Source organism: Penicillium manginii (genome assembly GCF_028828005.1).
Source record: "Penicillium manginii strain IBT 31320 chromosome Unknown utg000009l:1.0-3297300.0:1.0-3298630.0, whole genome shotgun sequence".
Classification (NCBI taxonomy): domain Eukaryota; kingdom Fungi; phylum Ascomycota; class Eurotiomycetes; order Eurotiales; family Aspergillaceae; genus Penicillium; species Penicillium manginii.
In genome coordinates, this window is record NW_026643110.1 from 1,764,300 (window position 1) to 1,790,472 (window position 26,173).

Sequence of the window (26,173 nt, forward strand, 5' to 3'; positions counted from 1 at the left end):
GGCGCAAGTCATTCTCAGCCAACAAAAAGATGTGAAATCGGTGCATTCTCAAGCGTTGAGGTGGCCAGAGTACTGCTAGTATCCGACTCATGCAGGCCAGGGCCTTGGGCATCCCTGCAACCAACCCTAATAGAAATACTAACATCGACTGGGACAGGAAGAGCTCTACAGTAAGAGCGGTATGAATAGTCAGGTTTGAATCACACCATGTGGATCAATTTAACTACATTAAGTCTAATAAAGCGGTCCATTAGAAGGAAGAAATGTGTAATAAACTTGATTTACCTGGGAACATCATCTGCAATTTGCACTTTAAGCCCAAGGAAAAGATAGAGTGAAATGCGACATTAAAGGGAATCGATTCAGGCCCAGATTCCACGCCCGAGTCTCCAGTCGGAATATCTTGGAAGCTGGAGGCGCAATGATTAGCAACATCTTGCCTCGAACTGGGACTGTCCCGATTCTACATCATGCATTTATGTCTCTCCACGAGTCTGGGGTTGTGACATCCAATAACAGCCACGGTAGCCATGATTTCCTTTGGGGATTGCAAGACTATTGGATACAGCTTAGTGGAGCCAGCACCTGGGCTCCTCTCAGCGGAAGCATTCCGGTCGCTCTCGGGTTCACCGGGACTTTGTTTTTGGTCCTAGCATGAATCAAAAATCACTGGTTTTTGTCTTCAAGCAAATGCCTGGGAAACAAATGTGACAGTACCTGCCAGCAGTGACCGAATGGTGACTCAGAAAGACGGCAATAGACGAAATACAGAAAAAATGGCAACCCAAACATCATCTTTAGCGAATTGGCGGTTACTATTTACCCTCGCTTTCTATGTCCTGCCATCGGCATCATTCAGGATCCCATCGTGCATGGTTGAAACGGTTGCTTTTGGGTCCGGCCATGTGGAATGGATTTGCCGGTGCGTTGATGGCCCATACTCCCCCTAATCAACATCAGGCAATCCTACCATCCACTATTGACGTATATAATTCATGGGTCGCATCTCATGGAGCTAGTCGTTCAGTGGATGTATTAGCAGCTGATGACTCCATCCACCTGCTCTGGATAGGACAGAGGGAATCAAAGAAGGTGATTCTTTTCTTCCACGTTACGATGTCCCCTTTTACACCACTCTGTTTCCCAATCTCTGCTAAGGATCGAAAAGGTGGCGGATATGTGATGCCACTTTTTAAAGGACATCTGGACTGGATGGCATATATCAGGACGGAGGCGGCCAATGCTGAAGTTCAGCTGAGCGTATGCATTCTTGAATATGGTCAGTGTTCATGATGAGGGAAATGATGCAACGTATGCTTAGTTTTCAGAACTTATTCCGACCAAGCGTTATCCCAGACACATGACGCAGGGCATTTTAGGACTGAAGCACCTCTTAGCTTGTGGACATAGTTCATCTGAGGTATTTCGATGGCAGGTGAAGCCCTGTCAATTCAAAATCTGAGCTAACCTCCAGGGCTTACACAGATCCGTTTTCAGAGGTGACTCCGCAGGAGGCCACCTTTCACTTAGTCTAATGGCTCATCTCCACCGCCACCGTCCATCCAAGGAGGCTGTGGAGTATTTTTTTTCGATTTGCAGCACCCAGTGAAAGGGTGTTTCCTTGTGTCACCGCTATTACGTTCAACTTCAATACAACACCCTATAGGAGGTGGCTTAGTGCCGACGTTCTCAGTCAGAGGGTTGTGGAAGAATGGGGACTCTATCTTGTTCATAACTCTCCATGGTACGATGAGATATCTACTGGAAACGGCTGGGGAATGGCTCTAGATGTCTCGGAAAGTTAGTGGGACAATCTCAAGGCTGTGTATCGTATAATTGTGACTTGTGACTGCTGTGAAGAGGTCATCGGCGGCCATGCTCAGCAGCTAGGCAAAATGCTAAAGAGAAGGAGTAAGGGAGAGGTGGCCCGTACATGGTGAACGAAACCCACGATGGGCCGTTGATGGGTTTGACAGCTGGGAAATCTGCGAGTGGAGCAAGCAGGGTAATTAAAAACTTAATTATAGCTTGATTTAAAGACACGAACTACATATTGAAAGATGGGAATGCTCGCGAGCTGTCGGCGTTGGCAGACGGGTCGATCGTAGAGGAACAAAGCCACCCCACTTGCAGAGTGCCGGAATGGATAGTTGCAGTAGACAAAGCGACTCCCTATCATGTTCTCACCCTATTTATTGTGCACTCATCTTAATCACCCGAGTCACGCGACGCTAGAGCGGCGCTCACCCTATTCTCAACCGGGAGGCACCACGTGACAAATGCCATATAGTACATTCCTTCACAGTTTTACCAAGAGGCCCAGGAATATCAATTAACTCGGTTTGACTGCGGCTGGGTGCGTATTTTCAGCACCAGTTGTAGAGATTGACACTTGGGATGGCTGAGCTGGCTAATGAACGCTCCTCAGGGTTGGGCGAAGGGCAGATTACGGATGGCATGCATTCACGGTCCAGGTAACCAGGGTGAGAGCATACGAAGGAGTCCGTTCTGAACATATACGTACTGTACTGGATTTGGAAGGCTGTGTTGCACCAATGTAAATATTGATCATCAAGAGGGTGAGTGCCCAGAATTTCTGCTCCTGACCGACCCCACCTGAATACGAGCTGGATGATCTCGATAATCACACTCTCGACGAAAGCTTTGACGCGCGGCTGCAGATGAGAGGTACACCAAAAGTCGAATATCGTCGAGAAATTTGTAGTGGATCGCAAAATCTCGAGCAGTGAATCAGTTCAACCAGTCACGGAGAGACAGAGGCGGCACTTGACTGGAGGCTTTGTGCCTAGAAATACTCGGAATAATACGCCAAGCTAGTCATATTTTGTCGACTGAAAATACAGTAAAAATACCACAGGACCAGAAGAATGCCAAAGGCATTAATCCGGTACTAGTCGCGTATTTTCTTGTTCGGACAAATTTCCAGTGACATCCACTAGACCCCACCAGAATACGAGATGAGAACTCGGTGGATCGATATGCACAAAGTGTTAGACGATCCCAAGGCCCCGCGAAAATCCGTTTCCATGTGCCATGACCCTGATATTGAGACGATGGATGGCTCTTTCTTGATACGCGCTCTAAATACAAGAAAATCTGCCACGGCCCGGAAACGAGAAGAGTCTGTCGCTACTTGAATGCGTTGTTTCGAGAAGTGGCTGCAGATAAGCCGAGTCTTTACGTCGACCAGGAAAACGAAAACGCGGATAGACGCATCGTGAACAGAGGACATAATGGCAAAGCTCGATAATCTACCACCAGAAATCTTATGTGTCATCGCAGAGGAATGCGAAGTTCCAGCGCTATACGGAAAGAACCCGGGTACCAAGTACAGATACCATGCCCACCTTACTCGCGCATGTCGGCGTCTGCACCAAATCCTCAACCCGCTTCTGTATCAGCGTCACATAAGAAACGACCCGCCTCTTGATTGTTGTATACTTTGGGCAGCCGAAACAGGTTCCTTGGGGACATTGAAACTCGCACATCGTTTCGGAGCTAGCTTGGATACTAATGGCACCCGTGATAGCAAAGACCTCCAACTCCGCTGGGACAGCATACCTGGCCGCCGTAGGTACTTCGCGACACCGCTTCACTTTGCTATCAGAAATAATCATCAACATATTGTGGATTATTTACTGGAGAATGGGGCAAACCCCCATGTTCCATCGAGAGACTTTGCTAGTCGTGATCTACCGTTTGTTCTCGAATGTGCCGCTGGGTTGGAGTTCAAAAGAATGCTTGTAAAGCATGGAGCAACCCTTCTACGACGAAATCAGCCAGCGTTACCTGTTTTTGCAAGCAGAGGCTATGAGCCAGATTTTCTATGCCTTTTCTTGGACCATCATGACACGGAGGTGACGTCGCAAGCATTGCGTTGCGCAGCGCAATACAATATCCCGGAGCTGTTTTACGGTGCACTTAGCAAGCCGGAGCTAAATGCGTCCAAACCGGATCCATCGGACGGCAAAACAGCTCTGCATTATGCAGCATCATCGGGGAATAAGGCCTTTGTGGAAGAGCTTCTTGCACGATCCGATGTCGATGTCACTGCACAGGATAAGAAAGGGCAGACGCCTCTCCTGTGTGCAGCAACATGCGGTGTGACACTCATCGTAGACCTTATCCTGAAGCAGCCCGGTGTAGACATCCTGGCTACCGACAAAAGTGGCTGTACAATACTACACTATGCATGTGAGGCTGAAGGTGACACGGCGAGCATGAGGTTGCTCATTGAGCGACTTATTGAAGTTGGTGTTGATGTCAATCACTCCTCACAAACTGGAACCGCGCTCTTCCATGCGTTGAAACACGGCAATCTGCATACTGCCTTGTTTCTGATTTCAAAGGGCGCTGATCCGACCGTCGGTCGGCAAGTCGACAAGTCAGGTTGGACAATGCTCCATCATTCTCTATACAAGAAGGAGTGTATGGAAATTCGAACACAGCTAGTCCGGGAGATCGTATCCCGTGGCGCCAATCTGGAGCATGATGCCGAATATGATGCCGAAATATTATTAGGCAAGGATCTCGAGAACGAATGGATGTACCTCGGGCCTCCTCTCCATTTCGCTGCCGCCTATGCCGAGAGTGTTGAATGTATGAAGATTTTGATCGACGCAGGAGCAGATCCTAATTACGGTGCGCTTTGTGTCGGCCATGATGATGCAGATACTATCAGTTCGGGCGATGTTCATCCAGCTCTCTGTGCTCTCTTTCAAATGTGCTTGTTTGAAAAATGTCCGGTACAACGAGGAGGAAACATCGAACAGTTGCGGGAACGCGTCTGCTTGCTTCTAGATCATGGATACAGTCTGGATTTTGGTGGTACTGGGGACTCAGCGGGATGTCCGCTGGTTTGGGCCGAGCGCCTGCATTACCCCCAGGCTGCCAAGTTGATACTTGACTATGCCTCCAGCAAAAACATCACCTTTGGGCATTTAATGCATCACGTCAGGCAGCTTGAGAACGATGATCGGACAGAGTCCCAGGAGATCTGGCGCATGTTGGTCGACTTTAGACATAGAGAATATCTTGGCTGTGAGTCTGACGAAGACCAAGACTATCATTTAGATGATTGTGTACAGAATGAAGAGGAGGAGGAGGATGAGGAGGAGGAGGAGGACGAGGAGGAAGATTGAATCCTCTACACAATGAGGCTTAATGGCTACCGCGAGCCAGCTGAAATACCGATTTTCAAGCTCCAGGACCCTCTGCAGTATTGGAATCTGGAATCGCAGGAACAGACCTGACGGTTTTAAATCAATCACTTCAGGGAGATGATTGTATGACTTGAATATACTTCTATTTCGTTGCACTACATACATAGCGGGCCAGAAGTATTAACAAAAACACGCTAGAACCCCTAGACCCACAACAGCAAACCTCACTTCTTTAAATACCCATGTATCTTCCAATATGCGTCGATTTGGCACCTAAATTAGGGCAAATTGAAGGCACAAAGCAGAACTTTCACCAAAAATTCGACTTGCGTCGCTACGGCTTTCTTTCAAGGTTATATCAGACTCAATTGGCCACTAACCCGCCTGCCCGCCAAGCCTGGCAGCTCGAAAGGGCTCGATACCTCTTTCATGATATGTTTAGACCTGCAGCAGTGGATACCTGATAGGCTGCCACTCCGCTTGAAAGTATGGAGGTAAGTTAGGCGAATATAAGTATAGCTGGCTGTTTTATAGTCTGAATATTATTATAACACTTGTACCTTAATTTATTGTTTCAAGTTATGAGGGATCAGGGTAAATAAAATCATCCACCCCTCTATCCATCCACTGTAATTCGAACACGGGCTTCAGGAAGTCCTAAGAGATACGTATATGGTCACGTGATGCTGGATGGCTGCGTGTCTAAGTTAATCTTTAAGTCAGCCTTGCTGCTGATTTGGTTATTCCTGGGCTGAGAATTGACGTTATTGTGCAGTTGACAAGAGGCAGGATGTTTCACGTGGTTTTAAATTGACCCAATCATGTTATACCCTAGCTCATCTGAGAGGATAACTCTCACCCGCTCTCACCCAGCTTCTCACCCGCTCTCACCCAGCTTCTCACCCTGTCTATCACGCACTCACCCTATCCTCACCCGGGCGGCACCCACCCGACTATTAACTGTACTTTAGCCAAACGCCGGCAGGTCAGTACTATGGTGGGTGACCATAGAGCTGTTAACGATACGATATCGGCACTGTTTTCCCATATCGTCAATCGGCATCGTCAACTTCGAAGTCTGCCGATATCGTATCGGCAATCGCGATCGACAGTTTAAGAAATTGTCGATACGATATCGGCAAATTATATTATCGTCGGCGATATATCGCCACCGGTAATTGGACAATAAGAGAATATTTCCTGGTCCTAGATATAGAAGACTTTGCTATAAAGAGAATGTTAGCTTAGATACTCGTTAATTAGGGCAATTCGCTCCCGTTATGTAGTCCTACGTCGTGTTGTTGCCGTGCTATGTGGCTGGATATTTATATATTTTACGTTGCTCTGCCGTCATATCAACTAACTCTGTATCTGCAAAGTATATATCTAATCCTTTGTAAGTTGCTTCCATTCCTCTGCGCATACATATACATATATATATCTATGTTATAGGCTTCTCCGTCCCAGCATACCATCATATTACCTGTTCTATTCTATGGCTACGCTTTGCTTCTTCCATTATGCTATATGGCAGATTATCCAGAGGTCATAAGGGTTCAATCCTATTTTATGGTTCACCTCTATTTAGACGCGACGCGTCTGAAAGACTGGGACGCGTACCCCGACCTCTTCTTGGTTGACAGTGACCTGCTCTTCCAGACACTAACCAGCTCTATACATGACTCTTCAACCCTGGTTCTACTGAACCACTGGGCCCATATCAACAGCGAGCTGCGATCAGCAAGTCGTATTCATCCGCACTGCGCCAGTGGGCTGGTGTATCCAACACAAAATGCGTACGCGGCAGAAACGCCTCAACTACCGAGTTCTGAATGATGAGAGCGATGAAGAGTCTTTGCCTGAGGATCAAATTGACCAATCAAGCGAATCAAGCGAGCCACCGAGCAATCTCCCACGTACTCTCCCAACCTGTTAAAAAGATGTGGCAATCCTCTCCAACATACCAGATTGTGAGCTCCTACCTTCTGAGTCTGTGTCACAAGTGCTAGTATCGCAAGAGAGCCCAACAGATGCTGGTACTTCAATCACAAGCCACATATCCTCTTAATGGTGCAAACGACCAGCGCCGGCTACAGAGTGGATCTGGGGGTACTTCGAGACTACAGCTGTTGATTGTCCATAGGTTATCAAGAGGACCAACAAAAGACGGCTGGTCGACCGAAAGATTTGCTGTATCCATGTAGATAAAAAAACGGGAATACGCTGTGACTGGCATACGTCGGATTCCTAAAGGCAAAACACAACCAGCAATATGAAGATGTACTTGGCAAAGCATGGCATTTATTGCCCGACCTCCACTATACCGCCAGGGAAGAAAGGACCTGACATTCGGATTTTTATGGGTGGTAAACAGAGTCTTACTCATCAAGAGGTCTTGGAAATGAATGCCATTCGCTGGATTGTGACTGATATAAAAGCCTTCACTACTGTTGAGTCTCCAGAGTTTTAGCAGATGTTCCGAGATATTCCTGGGATTGAGCCTCCATTCACTTCTCGCCACACCTTGCGGGATTGAATCATGCAAGAGTTTGTCATATAGTGTACCAACCTGAAAAGTGAGCTGGCTTTGACTTGCAAAACCATTGCCTTATTACTGGACATCTGGACAAGCCAGAATAATCTTCCTATTTTAGGGATAATTGGTTATTGGCTGACTGGTGAATTTGAGTACTGCGAGAGATTACTCGAGTTCACTGAGCTCTAAGGTATTTATAGTGGCGAAAATCTGGCGATTGCAGTGGAAAATATGCTTATTGAGTTGAGTCTCGAGGATAAGCTTATTTCTATTACAGGCGACAACGCCAGTAATAATGAGTCTATGGCATCTGAGTTATACTTCTCTCTTTCTGACCGACCTAGGGTGGAAGACACTATGCCAGCACCACTCGATCGAGGTCTTGACAGCTATATCCGCTGCCTGGCTCATGTCCTCAATCTGATTGTGAAAGATATACTCCGTAAATTGGGGTCGGGGACGATGGAACAAGCGTAAGTTGCCTGTGACTGTTTGCGGACTAGTAATTTGATTACAGATCACTCAGCAATAGGGAGATTACGAGTCCTCGCTCTTTGGATTAACAGAAGTCCTCAGTGCCGACAGAAATGGAAGGAGATTTGTAGACTCAATAATCTTCCCGACAAATTTGTTGTATACGATGTTATGACACGATGGAACTCGACATTTCGCATGATCGATGATGGCTTAAAGTCAAGACAATAAGTCAACAAGTTCCTGAGCCTTCAGGAGGAGCTCCTACCTTTCACTCTCCAAGATTGGTCACGGCTGGAACAGATCTACAAAGTACTCCACAAGTTTAATGAGCTTACTTTGTTCATTTCGAAACGCAATCCACAAATCAGCCTTGCAGTTCCGATCTACTATGAGCTACACGAATTGCTTGATGACGTGACGGAGGGCAATGGTGACTTCACAACACTGGATTGAGATATCATAGCTGCAGTGAAAGAAGGAATGAAGAAATACAAAAAGTACTATTCTATTATGGATGACTGTGATACCTATTACACTGCCTTGTCTTGGATCCCCGAGTCAAAGGTGAAATGGTCTTACGGGAACTTTAAGATAGCAATGCCGGGACAATGATTCTGGAGACGATCCGCACCAATCTATATCAGGTCTACACAGCTAGTAAACCGGAGTATGATGCCGCTGTATCAAGATTGTCTTCCTTGCAGCATAGTGATGTGGAGTCTAGAATGCTGAAGAAGTTGCAGGCACGAGACCCACCGCTCTCAGATATTGATAAGTACTTTGACACCCCTCTGATCAGCGTCGCAGATACTACTGGCCAGAACTGGCTCTGCAATTGGTGGAAGATGCACAAGGGCGAGTATCCGCGGATGGCAGCAGCAGCCAGGGACTATCTAGCGATTCCAGCCTCTGAAGTTGCTGTTGAGAGAGTGTTTAGTATAGCGAGGGATGTGCTAGGCATCCGGAGATATTCTTTGAAAGGGGATACCATTAGAATGCTGATGTTGATTCGCGATGGGTATAAGTGGTAGCGGCCAGGGGTGGAGGTTGGTTAAATTAATATTCCGGTTCTGCATTCATAAACTGTCAAATAAAATTGCGTTCGCTCTTTAGATGATTCTAAAAGAGAATTGTGCCGATGCCGATACGATATCACGATATCGTGAGTGGCGATATCGTCAAGTTTGAAGCCTACCGATATCGTACCGGCAATCGGCATCGGCAAATTCAAAAGCAGCCGATATCGTATCGCCTGTCGATATCGTATCGTCAATATCGGTATATCGGCAATATCGTCAACAGCCCTAGGTGACCACATGCGAATCCCTGCTGTTGTATGTTTTCGCAGAAAGCTGGTGAGAGTGGGAGTGCAGCTGAAGAACCTCCTTTCTCCTTCAGACCAATCGGCTCCACTTCTAAGGTGTTCGAAGCACGGGACTTTCTCGGATCTCTTGGGATCTCCATTGCTAGAACTGTCAATATGCATATACAAGACCCGGATTAACTTGGATTGCCGTGCACACCCTGAAAAATAGTAGTTGTCTCAACATTGGGGTTTAGGCTTGACCGCTAGTTGTGGCCTTATCTCGACCCGATATAACTAGAACAAACCCCCATGGTAACGATTTGACCGGGATGTCAAATTTACTAGATCCGGTTGAAACTAATTAATTCGGCTTCCTTCACAATTGATAGTACAGTAATATAACCCTCAAGTCCAAGCTGATTCGAATGATGCGAAATGGGAGTGCCGAGAACACTACCGAGTCGACAGACATACCAGTATGTTACCGAATTCCAACCTACAAAACTCGGCATTTTTATCTAGAACCCCGTTATTACTTTTTTCTAGCGTCGGTGATGACCAGAGAAATAATCACATCTATTCATCACTAGATGCGCAAATTTTCGTAACACGCTAAACAACCCTTGAATTTTGGCAAGTTAAGCAGTGGCCGTAAAATAGTTCTTCAGACAATAATCAACCAATAGCCGAATGGTTCAATTGGCCCTGACGAGTATTAGTCGATATTGATATACGATCATCCAGTAATTCAATCTATACCCAGATGCTGACGAATACGTAAAAGGAATATTGGAAATGTCACATTGAATACCTAGTATGACTTGTGACTAACATTACTGACGAGGCTTGGTCTTCGATCCATCTAAGGCTTCTCCTGCCAGTGCTTCTACATCTATCAATGAACCACCAGCCTCTCTAGTCATCGCAGAGGGCATCCATCGCCTGGTCGACTCTGCTCCAGAAGATGTCCATTCTTCGATAGACGTTCCAGGTTGACCGACGAAATCTTTGGATTTTGCTGAATTATTCCAGAAATCATCCAGTGAGTTGACTGAATGCGACAATAATACACGGAATTGAGACCGCAGCTGAAACACCGACTTAAAAAGTACATCAGATTGACATCTATCACCTGTGGTATCATCGAAGTCCTGCAATTAAAACTCACAAAGGATTGGGAATATCCACCAGCTCTCATACTTAACGTCAGCCCCGCGATGCGGATAGACAGATACGTCAAGGGCAAACAGGGAATTTAGAAAGGAGAGTGTTAGCTGGTGATATATTAGCGTAATACGGGACGTCCTCGGGATAATAGCTTCGGGACTGGCTCGGGGTGATTATGGTGACTCACAAAGACAATGGTCACTATGATAAAAACCATGACTGATTTCGACTGTTCTGCCGCTTTTTTCGATTGCTCTCGTCCAGATTCGGCTTCCTGGAGACTGGCCTGCTTCTGTCGCAAGTCTAGCAGTCTATTAATCTATTCGTGCTTGATGTCAGCGATATATGATACTAGAGTGACTTCACAGCCACATGCTGAGGTTTGTACTTCATGAGCATTATGAAGCATGGCTTCAAGCCGGGCTTTCACTGTCGACAGAGCGAGCGTATGCTTGTGGGCAAAATGTGCCCCATTTTCTAGCTTCTCGATTTCAAAGGCTTGTTTCCATACTCCTTCCTGGGCCTCAACAAGAGATTTCAGATTATTGAGCTCGTCACAGATATTCTTTATGTCGTGAAGAACTTTAATCTCTTCCAATATGGAGATTTTAGTACTTTGAGCATCAGGTCGCTGCATGTTGCCATTCTTTGGCATTTCCAGGCTCTTCTTGAAATCTTTGAAAAGTTCGATCTCACAATTTATCTGTAGAGAGATTAGTGCTCCGTATTGATCGATGTTTAATTGTTCGTTAATAAATATACCGCTTCCCGAATAGACTCATCAAAGACATCCAGTATCCCCTTCAACCCGTTAGAAGCCCCTGAGCCTCCAGCTTCAAAATCAGTACCAAAGGGTTTGAAAAAAAAAAAAACTCTGACTAAAAGGATACATGGCATCATCAGTAAAGCTACAAAGTGCTGTGTAAAGCATACCGAACACTGAGGCTTCATGCGAAATGTCTGTTTACCAGTAGGCACTTCGATGAAGCTCCGGCTCAAGAAATTTACCAAAGGCCGGTATTCCTTATACGTCATCTTCACAGCACTTGAAAGGCGGGTTATGAGGTTCTATCGTTAGAAGTCAATATCCAAGATCTGTTCGAAACCGTCACACGCCGAGAGGGCGGAAAATGAGGATTTATTAACCTTCATGAGAGTCATCTATCAAAGTTTCAGTGGTAAACCTTGGAATATACCATTTCAATTCATGTTTGATCTTACATCATTCACTCCAGGTATATGGATCCAGCAGAACTGCAATGCCGTTTTGCCCACTCCCCCTTGCTTGTTTCTGAAGGCTTGTCGATTGTCACTGGCTTGTCTTTGCTTCCCTCGGATGGCGATTGAGCATCTCTGATACTCTCTTTGAGATGATTCAAATCCCAGTAATCATCAGCGAAGCTTTTAGACATGATTGAACGAGAATCGTCAAGATAAATGAGATCTGATATATTTGCCGATCTGTACTGAAAATCGATCTTTTTTGGCCTCCAGCGTGATAGAAGTCAAAGATTGTTCCACGCACAGCAATATTCTCCACAAATCTGGGAACTTTATGTTAAATTTCGATCGATGAGTCGTCAATTGGATTGTCTATGGGATCGATAACCGCAGGGGGGGTTATGTAAAAGTGCACGTATGACATCTACACTTCTTCCGAGCCCAATTTCTTCCTAAAGCTTCTTCTCGTCGAGGATCTTAAGGGGAATGCCAATTTCCTCTCTTCGAATATGACCACTATTTTATAAGAGCCACCAGACAATCCACTGCCACGTGGAGGGACGTTTCCAGCTCGGACTCGCCGGATGGATCGTTATCATCCCTGAACATTTTAAGTAGTAATTCCTTGAGGTTGTCTTCCCTTCCTGTTTGAGAGAGCTTAGCTGCAGCCTACAGAATCTGTTGATAAACTTCCTCATATTCCTTTATTTTTCTCGCACTATAATTTCGAAAATCACCGGCAAAAACCTTGAAAATACTCCAAAATATGCGTTCGATGTCTCTGTGGCTTGACTTCACGACAAGAGATAAGGGCGACTTTTTTCTTTCCAGCTGGGTATATTTGAGAATGCCGCGTGTCCAATAAACTAAGACACTTTCTTCCGAGTCACACTTCGCTAGGAACAAGACCAATCTCACGGCCTCAAGTCGTCCACTTTCGACTGCAAAATATAAATTGGTCTTTCCACCCTCCGCAACAGCCTCAATATTGAATTCATCTGAGTCCATGGAAATAAGTCTGTCCATTATCTCATTTTGACCATAATTTCTGGCAATGTGTAACCAGGTAGCTTTTTCTGGGCGCCAGTTCTTCAGACTGCTGTCACTGTCTCTTTCGAAGCAGGTCTCCATTAAATCGACGCAACCATTTATAACCGCCCAGAACATGATTGTGACCACGTAGTCCCTTGAATTGTATCTATCTTCTGCTATCATCTTTTTGATTGCCTCCGAGATCTGGGGTAATCCAGTGCTGTTAGCTGGAAGTACCCGCGAAGGAACGGGGCTTTGGGGCATGTTAGCTCTGTGACAAAGAAATTTCATCACTATGTTATTCCGATGCCTGAATGCTGCTTCAGATAGAGCAGTATCCCCCTCGTTGTCGTATTCTTTCAAATCGACATATTACTGTCTGTCTTAGTCCATTTCCAACCTGAATATTTGTTTGCGATTTCGATATTGAAGAAGAAAAGAAAGGCTACTGAGTTTTTCACTCACATTGGAAGAACTTCCAGGGCACCTTTAATCTTATAGCTCGCCACTCGCATGTTGGCAAGTGCTAAAGCACTACGTAGAAAGATTAGTCAACTGAGCTGAACATCCTGTTCACGCCCATAACTGGGCACGCCACTGATTGACCCGAATTATTGTGGATCAACGCCATGCATTCCATATGCAGGGGCCCAATTAAAAGCCACATGAGTCACTGCTAGCATGCTCTAGTACCCGGAAGTCTCACCACCGGGGCCTATGCATGGGACATCATGGGGAGACAAACATTTGAACAACGGATGCGAGATTGTTCAAAACAAAAAGAAGAGAATCATCAAATTATTATTTCCGTTGATGTGCTTGCGTGTTACTCTTTCTTCCAATTCCTGCTTGGGAGCCAATGACAATGTCACTTTCGAGGGCTATCCAGGCGGGACTATGCATTCAAAAATTCTCAAATTTGGGCAATCGAGATCTGCAAACTACAACTAGCGTTGGATTATCCACCTGTCTTGCATATGCAGCACGGATCAGAAAAAGTAAAAGCTACTGGTCGAGCAAGGCAGATTAGATCTGACCAGATCAGCTGCAACAATATGGGCTCGGAGTACTCCATAGTGGGAACTGTTTGCGTGGTTTACGGCCACGTCACGACGCTCGTCCGTGTTTCTGTACTAGTAGGAGCCAATAGCTTGATTGGAAACAAAGGCTAGATGACCTGTCAGAATGGTCAAACCACTTGAACAGACATGATGTGAGCGAGCGCCGAGACTACGGATACATCAAAAGCCCTTTATGGTTCATGCAGGCGGAATTCCTCTTTTTCTCAGTCAAGCTTCCCGGGGCCAACGTAATAGTGTTTATTCATTTTCAGATACTGTAATAATAATGTGCGTAACAGTGGTGGACGGCCCGAGCTGGTGTAAGTCAAAGATAGATTTTGGGTCTATGTTTTAGTCTAATTCAACTTGATTTCAACCCTCTGGCTCTAAGGGGGCCTCGGAATGATCCAGAGCCTAGCGCTTCCCGTCGGACGTCTATAAGTGGACGGCATTCGTTGTAGAACTACCGGCTACTACATATATATATTTCAAATGATGTAAACGCGGTAATCAATAGCTGAAAACAAAATATTTTTTCCGTCACTGGAGCACTACGATAATCATCACATTGGGTCCACTACACACTCAGATTCAATATAAGCATTCGGAGTGGCTAACCTGAATTTGTTAGAAAAGTGGCATCACGACGGACCCCCTACTCCCATCCGGTCGGCCCTCTCCCCAAACATGTAATTGTTAGTTATTCGCGGTCAACTTCATCTACTACGTATATTTTTCTACTATCTGAATTAATGTTCAATATATAAGCAATATTGAATGGTGGGCAAGTAACGAGCAAGTAATTATTTTCAAATCAGGGTAATTGTATTGCTAATCTGGAAAGCCTAAGTACAGCTTAAATATAATGCCTTTCAAGAGAGGACAGCTACCAGGCCAAGAATTATTGCCACACCCACTCCAAGCCATATCAAAAACCACCATAGCCACGCCAGAGTATTGCCGCTTTCCTTCTCATGTTTTTCGGCTAAGTCGGATTCAGCCTTTTCCTCTTGTGCAATGAGATCTTTTCGGATTTTATCGAAGTGCTGAGAGGTATCTTTGAGCTTTTCAGAAGAACCAATTGCGTTGTCGAGTACATTTTTCGCCTTTTCAAGGTTTATTATATGCTTTTCGTCTTTTTCAGAAGATCCCATTGCACCTTCTTTAGCTTCCATAATCAATTTCCCGATTTCCGTCAACAAGAAAAGGGCTCTGCTATCTTCCGAAGCAGCCAGTGCTTCTTTTATCTCTCTTTCCTCAATTGTAACCAGCTGAAGCTCCTGAAATCTGGCGTTGACCACATCAAATTCCTGCTCCGTCATTTCCTCCCTTTCGTTATGGAGCCTGTAAGACTTTATCATTCGCTCCAAAAGAAACAAAAGCTCCTCCATTGACTGATATCCTGTTGAGATATACAGGTCATTCAACCGTATTGAATCTTGGAGTTTTGAGATGAGATCTGTTGCTTTGCTCTTGTAGCCATTCAATATAGTTTCTTGTTTTTCACGGGCAAAAGCAAGTGCTGTCCACACTATTGCGAGTGATATGGATCCAGTGGCCCACCACAGTAATGGGGCGAATACATGTGCGCTGCTGCTGCCGATAGCTGCTGTAGCAAGAACAGCCAGGACTTGGATTCTCAGGTCATCCCTTCCACCATCAAATGATCGTTGATTCTCCTGAACCTGTGCTTCCCGATCTGATAACGAATCCTCCAGTGCAGAGTTGGAGGACTCAAGATTCTGGAACTCCTCATGATAGTTATCAAGTTGTAAGTCAATAAGCGCCTGGTCAATGCGGTGGATGATGAGACGCCCCTTGTCTTGGTCCAACAGATACCAAGGAGTGACATATCTGAGGAAATCATTGGTTTGTCTTTTTGTTCCAACTTCAGCAAAAATTCGTCGCATCCCATCTGGCCTCCGCGCTGCACGTTCAATTGCACATATTGCAGCTCCCGTCATTCCATGGCCACCTTTCGTATATCCCCTGATGTACTCAAGGAAAAGCGCCGCAGTGGAGGTTGCGATAGATGTAGCAACGGACGTGCCGGTCATGTACTTTTCCTCGTTATCTAGCCAAGTCGACTTAACAGTTTCGCCCAAAAATTTGTACCGGGAAAATACATCATCATCATTCTCATCGGGGTTAAACTTAGATCCCTCTCCTTCAAAATTCGCCGAAAATATACCAAACACCTTTGTTTCCATCGCTGGCCATGATATAGCTCTTGCGACGGCACCTCCATTGTTAGAAACAGCAGCAAAAATTAGCTTTTCTTTGTAGAGAGCTCTGTTAATCGCATCCATTAGCTCTTTGCTTGGTATTTTTGGGAACCCAAGAGATAATGATATGATGTCAACATCCCATTCGTCGACGGCGTGATTTAAAGCCTATTGGCGTCAGGTCTCAGTCAAAGGGAATTGGATATTAAAAGACAAACCTCGGTCAAAGCGCCCGTATTTAAATTTCCCTTCCGATCTACTACACCCCCTATGTAAATCTTCGCCCCTCGCGCCATGGAAATTATTGTGCCGCCGATATGAGTGCCGTGGCCTACAGGGTCAAAGTCATCCTCCAATCCTGTAAAGCTTTTGCATATCAGTCGGTTCGGATTCCATGAAGACGTTTGCCGAATTAGATTCTGAATTTTGGAGTTCTTGATGTTGATCCCACTATCAAGCACTGCGATTGTTACGCGTTGATCGTCTTTACTAGTACATATACTAGTATTCAAGTTGTCGCTTTTTTGTCGAACTTCACAAAGGCAAGCTTCAACACTCTGAAAATACCGCCAAAACCTGTCGCTCGTTTCACTTTAAATAGAACAATAATTAAAAAAATTCAGAAATTTCGATCGAAAAAAAAAAGGCTTCCATAAGCATGAGATGTTCGCTTACCTTTCAGATTCTTCATTTTGCTGCCGTTGCAGGCGTGCATCAGAGCAGTTAAATAACCCCCCTGAAAAATCCATATCTGCTCCCTCTTCTAAATCGAGCTTGTAAAGCGGAAATTGTCACTTATTTTATAGTCATAGATTGACTTCACTTCCAAATGCAGTGATGCCATTGCTTCATGGGTTAGCGATACGCCAACTCTATTTTTAGAATGAAGAGGCATGCTTTTGAAAAGCATGAATTATTCAGCTCCTATAATTAGAAAGAAAGAGGAGAAGAAGGGATATCTGTTGGTGGAGATTTCAAGTTGAGAAGTAGCAACGAAGCGCTGACCTAGGGGCGATGCGCCCGGGCCCAATGCTCTGCATGAGCGGCAAAATACCCTGATCCATTTGCTGAGATGCACAGTGGCTGTAAGAGGCAGTGTAGAACCTCCCGCGCGTGAGTATATATGGTAACTTTTGCTAGCCGTGCGCAGATGCCTGTTAGAGTGGTTTGCCAGGTATAATTAACACGGTCACCAGTAACAGCCAAGCCAATTTCATTCCACGCATCACTAAAAGAACATTACCGATCAACAAGCACGAGAATATGAGACCATCCTACTTCTTAATGCGAAACCAGGACTATGAGTTCAAGCCAGACGAACCTAATGGGTGGTTTAACCTTGGATCCATTTTGACCAACCCATTGGAGCCAGAGTCCCTATTGGAAGATTACTCAATTATCGCGCCTCGAGACTATATGGAGGTCAAACATATGCCTCAAGAAGACGTCAAAATCAAGTTCGAGGAACTCAGATCATCTAAGAACGGGATTTTCGCGAAATTTCTCGAACTTTTATCGGCCCCCTTAGGCCTCAACATTATGCACACCCAAGATAAAGCAATGACACATGCTGTCTCGCTGGAAAAGCTCGAGACATATTTCATGACACCAACAAAGTCATATCTTGATAGGGTTCTTCGCTCCCCAGCTGTGCAGAAGTATGTTCGTGAGCATCTTTACTGCAGCTGCCCATACATTGTGACAGGCCTCCGAGTTGCTATACATGGCAGTGGGTTTGATTTGAAAGAAAACTCTAAGAGAAGTGACCTTAATCTCTCTGTTGATGCTGCGGCCCCATTCGGAGGCCAGGGCTTGCTGAAATTTGGGCCGAGTGTCTGCCATGAGAATGGGCTAAAATGGTCAAAAAGTCATGGCAATTCGCATGGATATATTTATGCCTATCGTGTGGCTAAGATATATTTCTCAGTGCGCCAGAGCGCCCCTAAGCTGAGAAACCTCAAAGGCGAATTGCTTGGCGTGAATGAAGAGTTTCCTCAAGACTACCTGGAGGGGAATGAGGCGTATATGTACGAAGCTAGGATGCAGGAAGATGAATGGTTCCCGGCGACAGCTATCTCCTACCAGTTGGAAGATGAATATGGCGATATTAGGCTGTTTGTCCCCCCTCCGGCTTAGGTGTGGCGATGTATGAGTGGCTTGCAAGACAAGTAGTGTAGCGAGGGTAAAGCTGTGTCCCATTTTTCGAATAGTTCAAATTGGCTAGAGCCAGTTCATTCAAATTTTGATTTTCAGTTCAACCACTTGGTCATAAACTTTGGTTATATCGCGAAGCCCCTATCGTGGAAGTCTAAAGATGGCATAACCCTGGCACTGTTAGTGTAAAATTATAATATATTTGTGAACATAGTGGATTATCTTAGACTCCGAGTCATACCTCTATTGTACTTAGCCACTGACGTGTTTTACTAGCAAATCGGCCAGCAGGAAACACCATAGTAGTTAAGGCAATAATTTATTAATGAATATCTTAACAACCCTTATTGATTAATATAATCCTTTGGAAGGGTTATCATATTTGTACTAATTTCTTTTGTATTCCAAAGTTCTTGGATATCTCTTCACTAGTAGCTTCCAATTAGAATTCTATGGAGAAAGATACATATTTGTAGAATACTATTGAGCAAAAATACTAAGTGCAATTTTGGTATTCTTTATGAAATGTTACTTAAACTACTTGAGAAAAGAAGATCTTATTACTCTTACTATAGTTACTGAATAAAATTTTGAATAGCAAGAACTTCAAGTTCAACTGGTTGTTCAGATGTTTCATTCTAGATTTAGTATGCCATCCCTGTATTTTTGGCGCTGGCCGACTTGCTAGTAAATCACGCTAGTAATTTCAGTCTGACTAGGTACGTCGGTCTCATCATAATCTTACAAATGTAAGCTCGACTGTTGATAGATTCAAGTACGATCCAACCGTCTAATCAGTAATGGATGTAACGGCTTTTCTGATAAGAGCTTACGTCTGGAATTGAGTGATAGCAATCACCAGGAGGAATAAAAGTGTTAGGATGGCAGAATTTGATTTAGCTCAATGGCGGCTATCGTCCAGTATGTCTAGCAGGAATCAAAAGCAGGCCATAAATAATCTTATCCCATTGGCGAGTAGAATGGATTGCATCCTATTTCTTAGTGTGGTTCAGAAATGCCCCCCAAACACTAAATATAGTCCGGCCTGGCAGGAGTCTTTTTTGAGAAACCTTTTCCTCGTTCTAGCCCCTCTATTTTACATGTTACTTGGTAGACAAATTAACCTAGCGACCACAAAATTATACTAAATAAAACCAAATTCCCATTCCCATTCCCTTTACCAACATAACAGCAGGTTTCTAATTTCAAAGCGTGCCTTCAACTATCTCATAGTAACTGCGCACCAGAAACTGGACTCAGTCCAATTATAATTTTCTGAAATTTGATTGAGGAAAATTGATCGTAATCCATGATCGTACTAGTTATCATGGCTGAAATTTTATCGGATCTACAATCCAGACGAGAGGTTGACAACTACTACGAGTTTTATGGTTTCAGGTAGCCGGACGAAGCTAGAAACTCGACTATCCTCATAACCTGGGCAGGTTGTAAGTAATTTTCCAATCGTTCGAATATATGTAGGTATTAAGTAAATCCGACATGGCCTCTTCCGTTCATGTGGCGCCGGTGCTGTCTCGAAGGGCACCAGGCAGACCATCTACTCCCAAATGCAGCCGTCAATGAACATTAAAACTCGGCGATGTTCTTTTTTCCGTATACTGTTTTATTTTCTTTGGACTCAAAGTAGGCCGAAATGAATAGGTAATATTCTCATATACACAGCACACACAGCACTGTATCTTCCAATCAAGCTACATCAATCTATTCCCAGCAATATCTGATACATACGACCATAGGGTGTGGAGAACAGGGCTTCCCGTCCGCTCAGCCGTACTTAAGCCACACGCCGGCAGGTTAGTAGTATGGTGGGTGACCACATGCGAATCCCTGCTGTTGTATGTTTTTGTTCACCTGTTTTTTTTTTGATTCGTTGGGTTTTAGTCCATGCCGCCCTACCACTTCAATCCCTTCAGCCCTTCCTTCACTTCCAGAACGTACTGAAGCCCGTCGGCTAAACCTGCCGTATCTAAAATTCAGTTGTTACCAGTGAGATATACATTCCAGAGATATGTACTAAATACCACATTCCGCAAACACCCCTTACGTAAATTAATGAATCGACGCTGTTAGCTAAGGAATATAATATCTACGAAACATAGATTTTTTTTGGTCTGGTAACTATCAGGTTAACAATTCTTAAACCATACGTCTGGAATCATGAGGAACCTGACATGGCTATTAGCTTTTGCATCCATTGTATCCACTCGCAGCACTTATATTTCACCCCCAACGGCTATTACGCGCAACGGAACGATCCACGGTCTACAACTCCCCTTCTTCCAGCAGGATATCTTCCTTGGAATCCCTTATGCTCAAGCCCCGCGACTAGACAACCCTAAACCAATCAATACTACCTACGATCACGACAGTCCCTTTGACGCTTCTCGCTATGGAAATACATGCTACGGTTTCGGCTCCAACGAACTTCTGGGACTGACCCAAAGCGAGGATTGTTTGAATCTAAACATCGTCCGACCCTCTAGAGCGACAGGGGAGAAGAATACTAGCCCACTCCCTGTCCTATTCTGGATATACGGTGGAGGCCTGCATCAGGGTTCTTCCGCAGATCCAATGTGGAATCTATCATATATTGTGCAACGATCTGTTAAGGAACAACAGCCACTCATTGCTGTCAGTGTCAATTACCGTCTTTCTTTTCTCGGATTTCCAGGAGGGCATGAAGCTCTAAATGCTGGGGTAACAAACCTGGGGCTTAAGGACCAGCGACTGGCCTTGGCTTGGATCCAAGAAAATATAGTCGCATTTGGTGGTGATCCGTCCCGAGTGACAATCTGGGGCGAGTCTGCGGGCGGAGTCAGCGTTGTACAGCAGCTAGTCGCCTACGGAGGCCATGGTGGTTCTGAGTTATTTAGTGGTGCCATTGCAGTTAGTGGCTTTGCTACGGGTGCTGCTTTGCCCGAAGTAGAGAAGATGCAGGCTGGGTTTGATAAATTAGTGGCAGGGGCCAATTGTACGATGGCCGAGGATAAGCTTGACTGTCTTCGCAGGACCTCATTGTATAACCTGTATCCTGTTGAAGGAAGCATTGAAGGGGGCTGGGGTCCAGTGATAGATGGTGATTTTCTACGGAGACCTGCTGCTTGGGAGATTCAGGATGGGAATTGTGCTTATGTGCCTCTCCTTTTGGGCAGTAATTCGGATGAAGGTTTGATCAAAGTGACGGCGCCGGGCTACTTTCCCAACTGGACGAGTGAGGTTACAACTTTACTAGAGACTAACTTCCCTCGCCTGCAACGTTCAGTCATTGAGCAATTATTAGATCTCTATCCAGAAGACGGACAGGGAGAAGCGCCGCCGTACTCCCTTCCGCCAGACTTCGCCTGGTGCGAGGCCATGTACGCCGCCAATCTTCCCTGTGGCTCTCAATACCGCCGTGCTGCAGCCCTGCTTGGTGATTACGTTTCGCACGCACCCCGGCGCTATATGGCTCAGCTGTGGTCGAGACTGGGCTTGCCAACGTACAGCTTCCACTTTAAAGTGGCCACGACGGGGACCCCGATTCAATATTTCTACGGTTTGGGGCCTGGCTTTGCGAACCACGGAGCCGAGTTAGCGTATGAGATGGGATTGCCGGGAGGGTTCACTACGCCGATCCAGTTCTACCCACCTGTAAAAGATGTTCACGGTCACGTAGCCGTGTCGATGGAAATGAATCGAAGGTGGATTGCGTTTGTAGCCAGTAAGGATCCGAACGAGTCAAGAGGTATGTATGGATATACAATCTAGATTTGATTGTGGGAGTGATTGAAGAGGCTGTTAGGGCTAATGGTTTGAGAAGATCGAAATTCGACACTTACGTGGGGAGAGTACAACATATCTGCCTCGAACTTTGTTTTTGATGCTACCGACGAGGATCTCCGTTTACATATAGAGCCCGATGATTATCGTGAAACTGCATGTCAATTATGGACAGATAATGCCGCCGACACAGATTATTCTGGCCAAGGACCATAGGAGACTTAGCTTAAAATTCGAAGTACGGCAGAGCTAGCTAGTTATAAACCTGGGAGTTCGATAGGCAAAACCAGGCTCTATAATCACAAGATAATAAGAGAATAAATGTGGCTAAAAACAAAATCATACAACAGCAGTTCTATGTCTGTTTGTTTCTGATTTGTTGGGTTTAATGCCCGTTTGCACTGTAACCAAGGAGTCGTCCATTACGGTAGCTCGGGATACCAAATTGGTTCTGTCACTTAACGCAGTCTTTGACAAGAAATAATAAGTACTGTTGCTGAGTCTGTTTGGCTATGATGTTATTTATTATATCATCATAATTGATTAAAAGAAACTCGATCTATTTGGTCGTCATGGTAAAGATTACGTACGAAGCGACTGAGTGAATGTTAAGTGGCAGTAGTCAGGTGAGTTAAGGCTGGTAAAGAAGAGCGAAAACCATTGATTTTATCGCTTAAATCTATTTTACTACCTCCTTAGATCTTGCATTGCTGAAAAACCCGAATTCAACTTTTATATATTAATTTTGGCTCTTCAGGTGAGGGGCGGGCGCCAGATAGGGCGGCGGGCCGTCCAGGACAAATTCGGGGGCGCTAGGTGACCGCCGACATACAATATCTGTTGCATGTTTTGTTTTGTTTTTTTTTTCACTCCCTTTTTGGTATTCTTTTCCAAAAAGGAATGCTAGAGAGTTGACTGCCCGATACGTCTTCCTTGACTATGCATCCAACAACTGGGCAGAGCACTTCCGGGAAATGAGTCTTCCTGGCCGTGATGAATGGTTTCCACTATCCTTCGATCTGTTTGTCGTCGAGAGAGAGTGCTGCATGGACTGGGAAGTTGTTTTGTCTTCTATTCTGCATTATCTTCAACCAAACAGTCTTTATCTAGCGTCTTATTTGGGTCTTGAAAAAGCCGTCAGTAAGCTTATTGTTGAGTATGGGTTCGATGTCAACATCCCCACCACTGACGGCTCAGCACCACTTTACTTGGGTGTGCTTGCAAGTCATACAGAAATTGTGAAGCGTCTTCTGAAAATCTCTGGCATCAATGTTAACAAGTCAAATGACGATGGCTTTACGCCTTTTCTAGCTGCTATATATGAGCACTACCCCGAAACTATCAAGCTTCTGATCAACGCCAATGATATCGACGTGAACAAGTTGAATAACAGCGGATTTACGCCTCTTTCGCTAGCTATCTCAATGGGCTACACAGAGGCTGTTGGGCTACTTCTACACTCTCCCAATCTCGATGGGAAGATTGAAGTGGCGAATAGCAAATTTCAGTCGGGGCTTTTAATGGCTATATCAAAGGGCTGCACAGAGGTTGTTGAGCTACTTCTAAAAGCTCCTAGTCTTGATATTAGTATAGGTTTTGATGGGAGCCTCCCTTTGATCAATTCTATAGCTTCAGGGCATACTCATATCGTTGAGCTTCTCCTAAAAACTTGGGATATAGATGCCAATGAAAGGCATGCGAATGGTCGCACTGCTCTGGAATGGGCCATGTCACTGGACCATGAAGCCTCCGAAGTGCTGATCTCATGTTCTGATTCCATTCGGGATAATAAGCACAGCGAAAAAAATGCTGGGGATGTTCATATCTCGGATTTTACCACGCACAACGGCGATTCAAAAAATTGATTTAACATGAATTCATTCATTTTCGATCGGCTCATTTCCATTTCCTTGGCGAATAGTTCCAGTAGAGTAATATTGATCGAACTCGGAAACTTTGAGTTCTCGTCTTCACTAGGAAATCGTTTTGGACTTCAACCTCGGGAGTCATTGTTAAAGGAGAATGTTGTTGTCTGCATCTATTGACTAGGATCAAAGATACTTTCCGAATCCCCGGACTCAGTAGCAGGCAAAAACAGTATTGAAAATTTAAATGGCATGGAAAATAAATCCAACGGTTTCTCCGTCAGACCACAGTTAACTAAAATCCTACCTAGGTAGAATTCTAGGACTATACTGTTAGCGCTTTTTTTTTTTCGAGAAACCGTTGCCTCGTGCCAACTAACCCCTCTACTTCCAACTCCTACCTTAGTAGACAGACAAACGTAACGACCACAAAAGTCTACCAAAAAAATATAAAACCCAATTCCAATTGCCATCCCTAACAATCCCGAAACGCACATGGCAAACAACCCCGGATTCTCGGTCGCATGCATCATTCCCCAAAGCGTCGGCATGATCTCCCCGCCGAACCCCGCGAACTAACGCACATCAACCCCGCAACCGCCCACAACCACAGCCATAGAGTTAAGATACGTACAATACGGAGCAGAACAGAGCAGAACATACCCATAAGCTAAAGTTCAAAAGGAACTACGGAAGTAAAATAGCCATCCTACATACGACATAAATAGTAGATCCTCCCAAAAAGGCATGTATAGCAAAACGCTCAGACTAACCCAACCTAAAAAGAATTGGGTTTAGATTCAAGTTGCGGAGTGAAGTTACTGGCCACGTTTATGAAATCACATGTGGCCTCGGTTACGGCACGGTACCCGTAAAAGTCAAAGTCAAAGTCAATACCAAAACCATAATTAACTTTGCTCCCGCGTTAGTTCACCTTCTAGATCATGCTAACCACGCCACCTTCGCACCCTTTGTCCTCGAGTCCGTCATCAATATAATTCCGATGCCAACGCCAATGCCAACGCCAATGCAAGCCATAATATAGAGAGCGCCTCGTCTAGCCTCAACTTCACGACCGGAACTCGCCTATGAATAAATTGCATTGAAATTAGTAGCTGTGAGATTCAATTCAATTCCACGTGGGAAACGCAGCCGACAAAGGCTGGACGGCGATCTAAACTAAATGAAGCTAAGCTGGGAAGGCAGAGAAGGTTTTTTCTCTCGATTCTCTCATTCCAATGGCAGTAGGTACCACCCCAGTGGGATGAGCCCTGTGATCGGCGACCTCGGTCAAGGCAATGGCAATGGCAACGGCTTCAGGGAACATGCTTAGAATATCATCGTATAGTATCGTATACGGGTATAGCAATTGGTGCAGAAAGCGGGTTATCCCGTTAATAAATCGGATCAAAGATGGGGTATGGGGTATGGGGTACGGTATTGTCGATAGTGGCACGATTTCCATGGTCCCCGCTTCGGCTTGTGATCGGGTCTTGTATAGAGGGTCTGGGGTTGGGATGGCCCCGTTTTCTGCTCTATTCCCTGTGAGGTCAATGGTAGAGGTTCAAGTTTGGATGATCGACCAGGATCCGTAGATATTTGGAGGAATTAACTGGTTCGGTTACTAGAACCAAGTTGTTACTCCGTACTGAGCCGAGTTGTATGGGGAAGGAGGAGGTGCTTAGTTAGCTACGGTAGTAACTTGTCAGTTAGGAGTATTAGGGTAAGAATTACAATTGCTATTACTCTTGCTATTGCTTACTGTCTGCAAGGTACCTTGGCATTAATTTCCCCTTATTCTCTTGTCGGCATAACTCACCACCTATCGCCACAATTAACTCCGCCATATCCATATCCACAACATTCTCTGCATAACCTAGCAGAACCCTCCCTATAAGCCGCAAAACACTTACGCCCTACAAAGCTCCAATTTAATAGACTCCATCCAAGACCCTGCCAGCCGCGCACTCACCACACTAGCCAACCTCACGCATCACTAGCACCACTAGCCCGAAACCCGTTAAACAGTGGACCCAGCTAGAGATCCACCCCCTCCAATCCCGATCCGATCTAACGGTTAGTCCACCAATACTAACGCAAGGTACTTTTTTTTCCCACAGACAAGACGAGACGAGACGAAACGAGACAAGACGAGGCTGGAGCTGA

General features: G+C 45.1%; 8 protein-coding genes across 8 annotated transcripts; 5 read left to right on the forward strand and 3 right to left on the reverse strand.

Annotated features, from left to right (window-relative positions):
* Positions 1-3,254: 3,254 nt before the first annotated feature.
* N7533_012411 (ankyrin 2-3/unc44) lies at positions 3,255-5,162 on the forward strand (the record flags this gene model as incomplete). The annotated part of the gene is made up of 1 exon (XM_057109061.1): positions 3,255-5,162. One exon carries the CDS (start codon positions 3,255-3,257, stop codon positions 5,160-5,162), a length of 1,908 nt encoding a protein of 635 aa, XP_056954162.1.
* A 3,642-nt stretch (positions 5,163-8,804) lies between these two features.
* N7533_012412 (hAT family dimerization domain-containing protein) lies at positions 8,805-9,227 on the forward strand (the record flags this gene model as incomplete). Its single annotated transcript, XM_057109062.1, has 1 exon — positions 8,805-9,227. The coding sequence occupies one exon, from the start codon at positions 8,805-8,807 to the stop codon at positions 9,225-9,227; it is 423 nt and encodes a 140-aa protein (XP_056954163.1).
* A 1,108-nt stretch (positions 9,228-10,335) lies between these two features.
* Positions 10,336-11,704, reverse strand: N7533_012413 (uncharacterized protein; the record flags this gene model as incomplete). Its single annotated transcript, XM_057109063.1, has 4 exons — positions 10,336-10,653; positions 10,857-10,988; positions 11,022-11,372; positions 11,603-11,704. 4 exons carry the CDS (start codon positions 11,702-11,704, stop codon positions 10,336-10,338), a joined length of 903 nt encoding a protein of 300 aa, XP_056954164.1.
* Positions 11,705-14,855: 3,151 nt separating this feature from the next.
* On the reverse strand, positions 14,856-16,899 carry N7533_012414 (S8/S53 family peptidase; the record flags this gene model as incomplete). Its single annotated transcript, XM_057109064.1, has 3 exons — positions 14,856-16,376; positions 16,427-16,668; positions 16,884-16,899. The coding sequence occupies 3 exons, from the start codon at positions 16,897-16,899 to the stop codon at positions 14,856-14,858; spliced, it is 1,779 nt and encodes a 592-aa protein (XP_056954165.1).
* Positions 16,900-17,471: 572 nt separating this feature from the next.
* On the forward strand, positions 17,472-18,344 carry N7533_012415 (uncharacterized protein; the record flags this gene model as incomplete). The annotated part of the gene is made up of 1 exon (XM_057109065.1): positions 17,472-18,344. One exon carries the CDS (start codon positions 17,472-17,474, stop codon positions 18,342-18,344), a length of 873 nt encoding a protein of 290 aa, XP_056954166.1.
* Positions 18,345-20,540: 2,196 nt separating this feature from the next.
* Positions 20,541-22,130, forward strand: N7533_012416 (uncharacterized protein; the record flags this gene model as incomplete). The annotated part of the gene is made up of 1 exon (XM_057109066.1): positions 20,541-22,130. The coding sequence occupies one exon, from the start codon at positions 20,541-20,543 to the stop codon at positions 22,128-22,130; it is 1,590 nt and encodes a 529-aa protein (XP_056954167.1).
* Positions 22,131-23,116: 986 nt separating this feature from the next.
* N7533_012417 (ankyrin repeat domain-containing protein) lies at positions 23,117-24,007 on the forward strand (the record flags this gene model as incomplete). The annotated part of the gene is made up of 1 exon (XM_057109067.1): positions 23,117-24,007. The coding sequence occupies one exon, from the start codon at positions 23,117-23,119 to the stop codon at positions 24,005-24,007; it is 891 nt and encodes a 296-aa protein (XP_056954168.1).
* A 942-nt stretch (positions 24,008-24,949) lies between these two features.
* On the reverse strand, positions 24,950-25,334 carry N7533_012418 (uncharacterized protein; the record flags this gene model as incomplete). Its single annotated transcript, XM_057109068.1, has 2 exons — positions 24,950-25,093; positions 25,260-25,334. 2 exons carry the CDS (start codon positions 25,332-25,334, stop codon positions 24,950-24,952), a joined length of 219 nt encoding a protein of 72 aa, XP_056954169.1.
* Between the last annotated feature and the right edge of the window lie 839 nt (positions 25,335-26,173).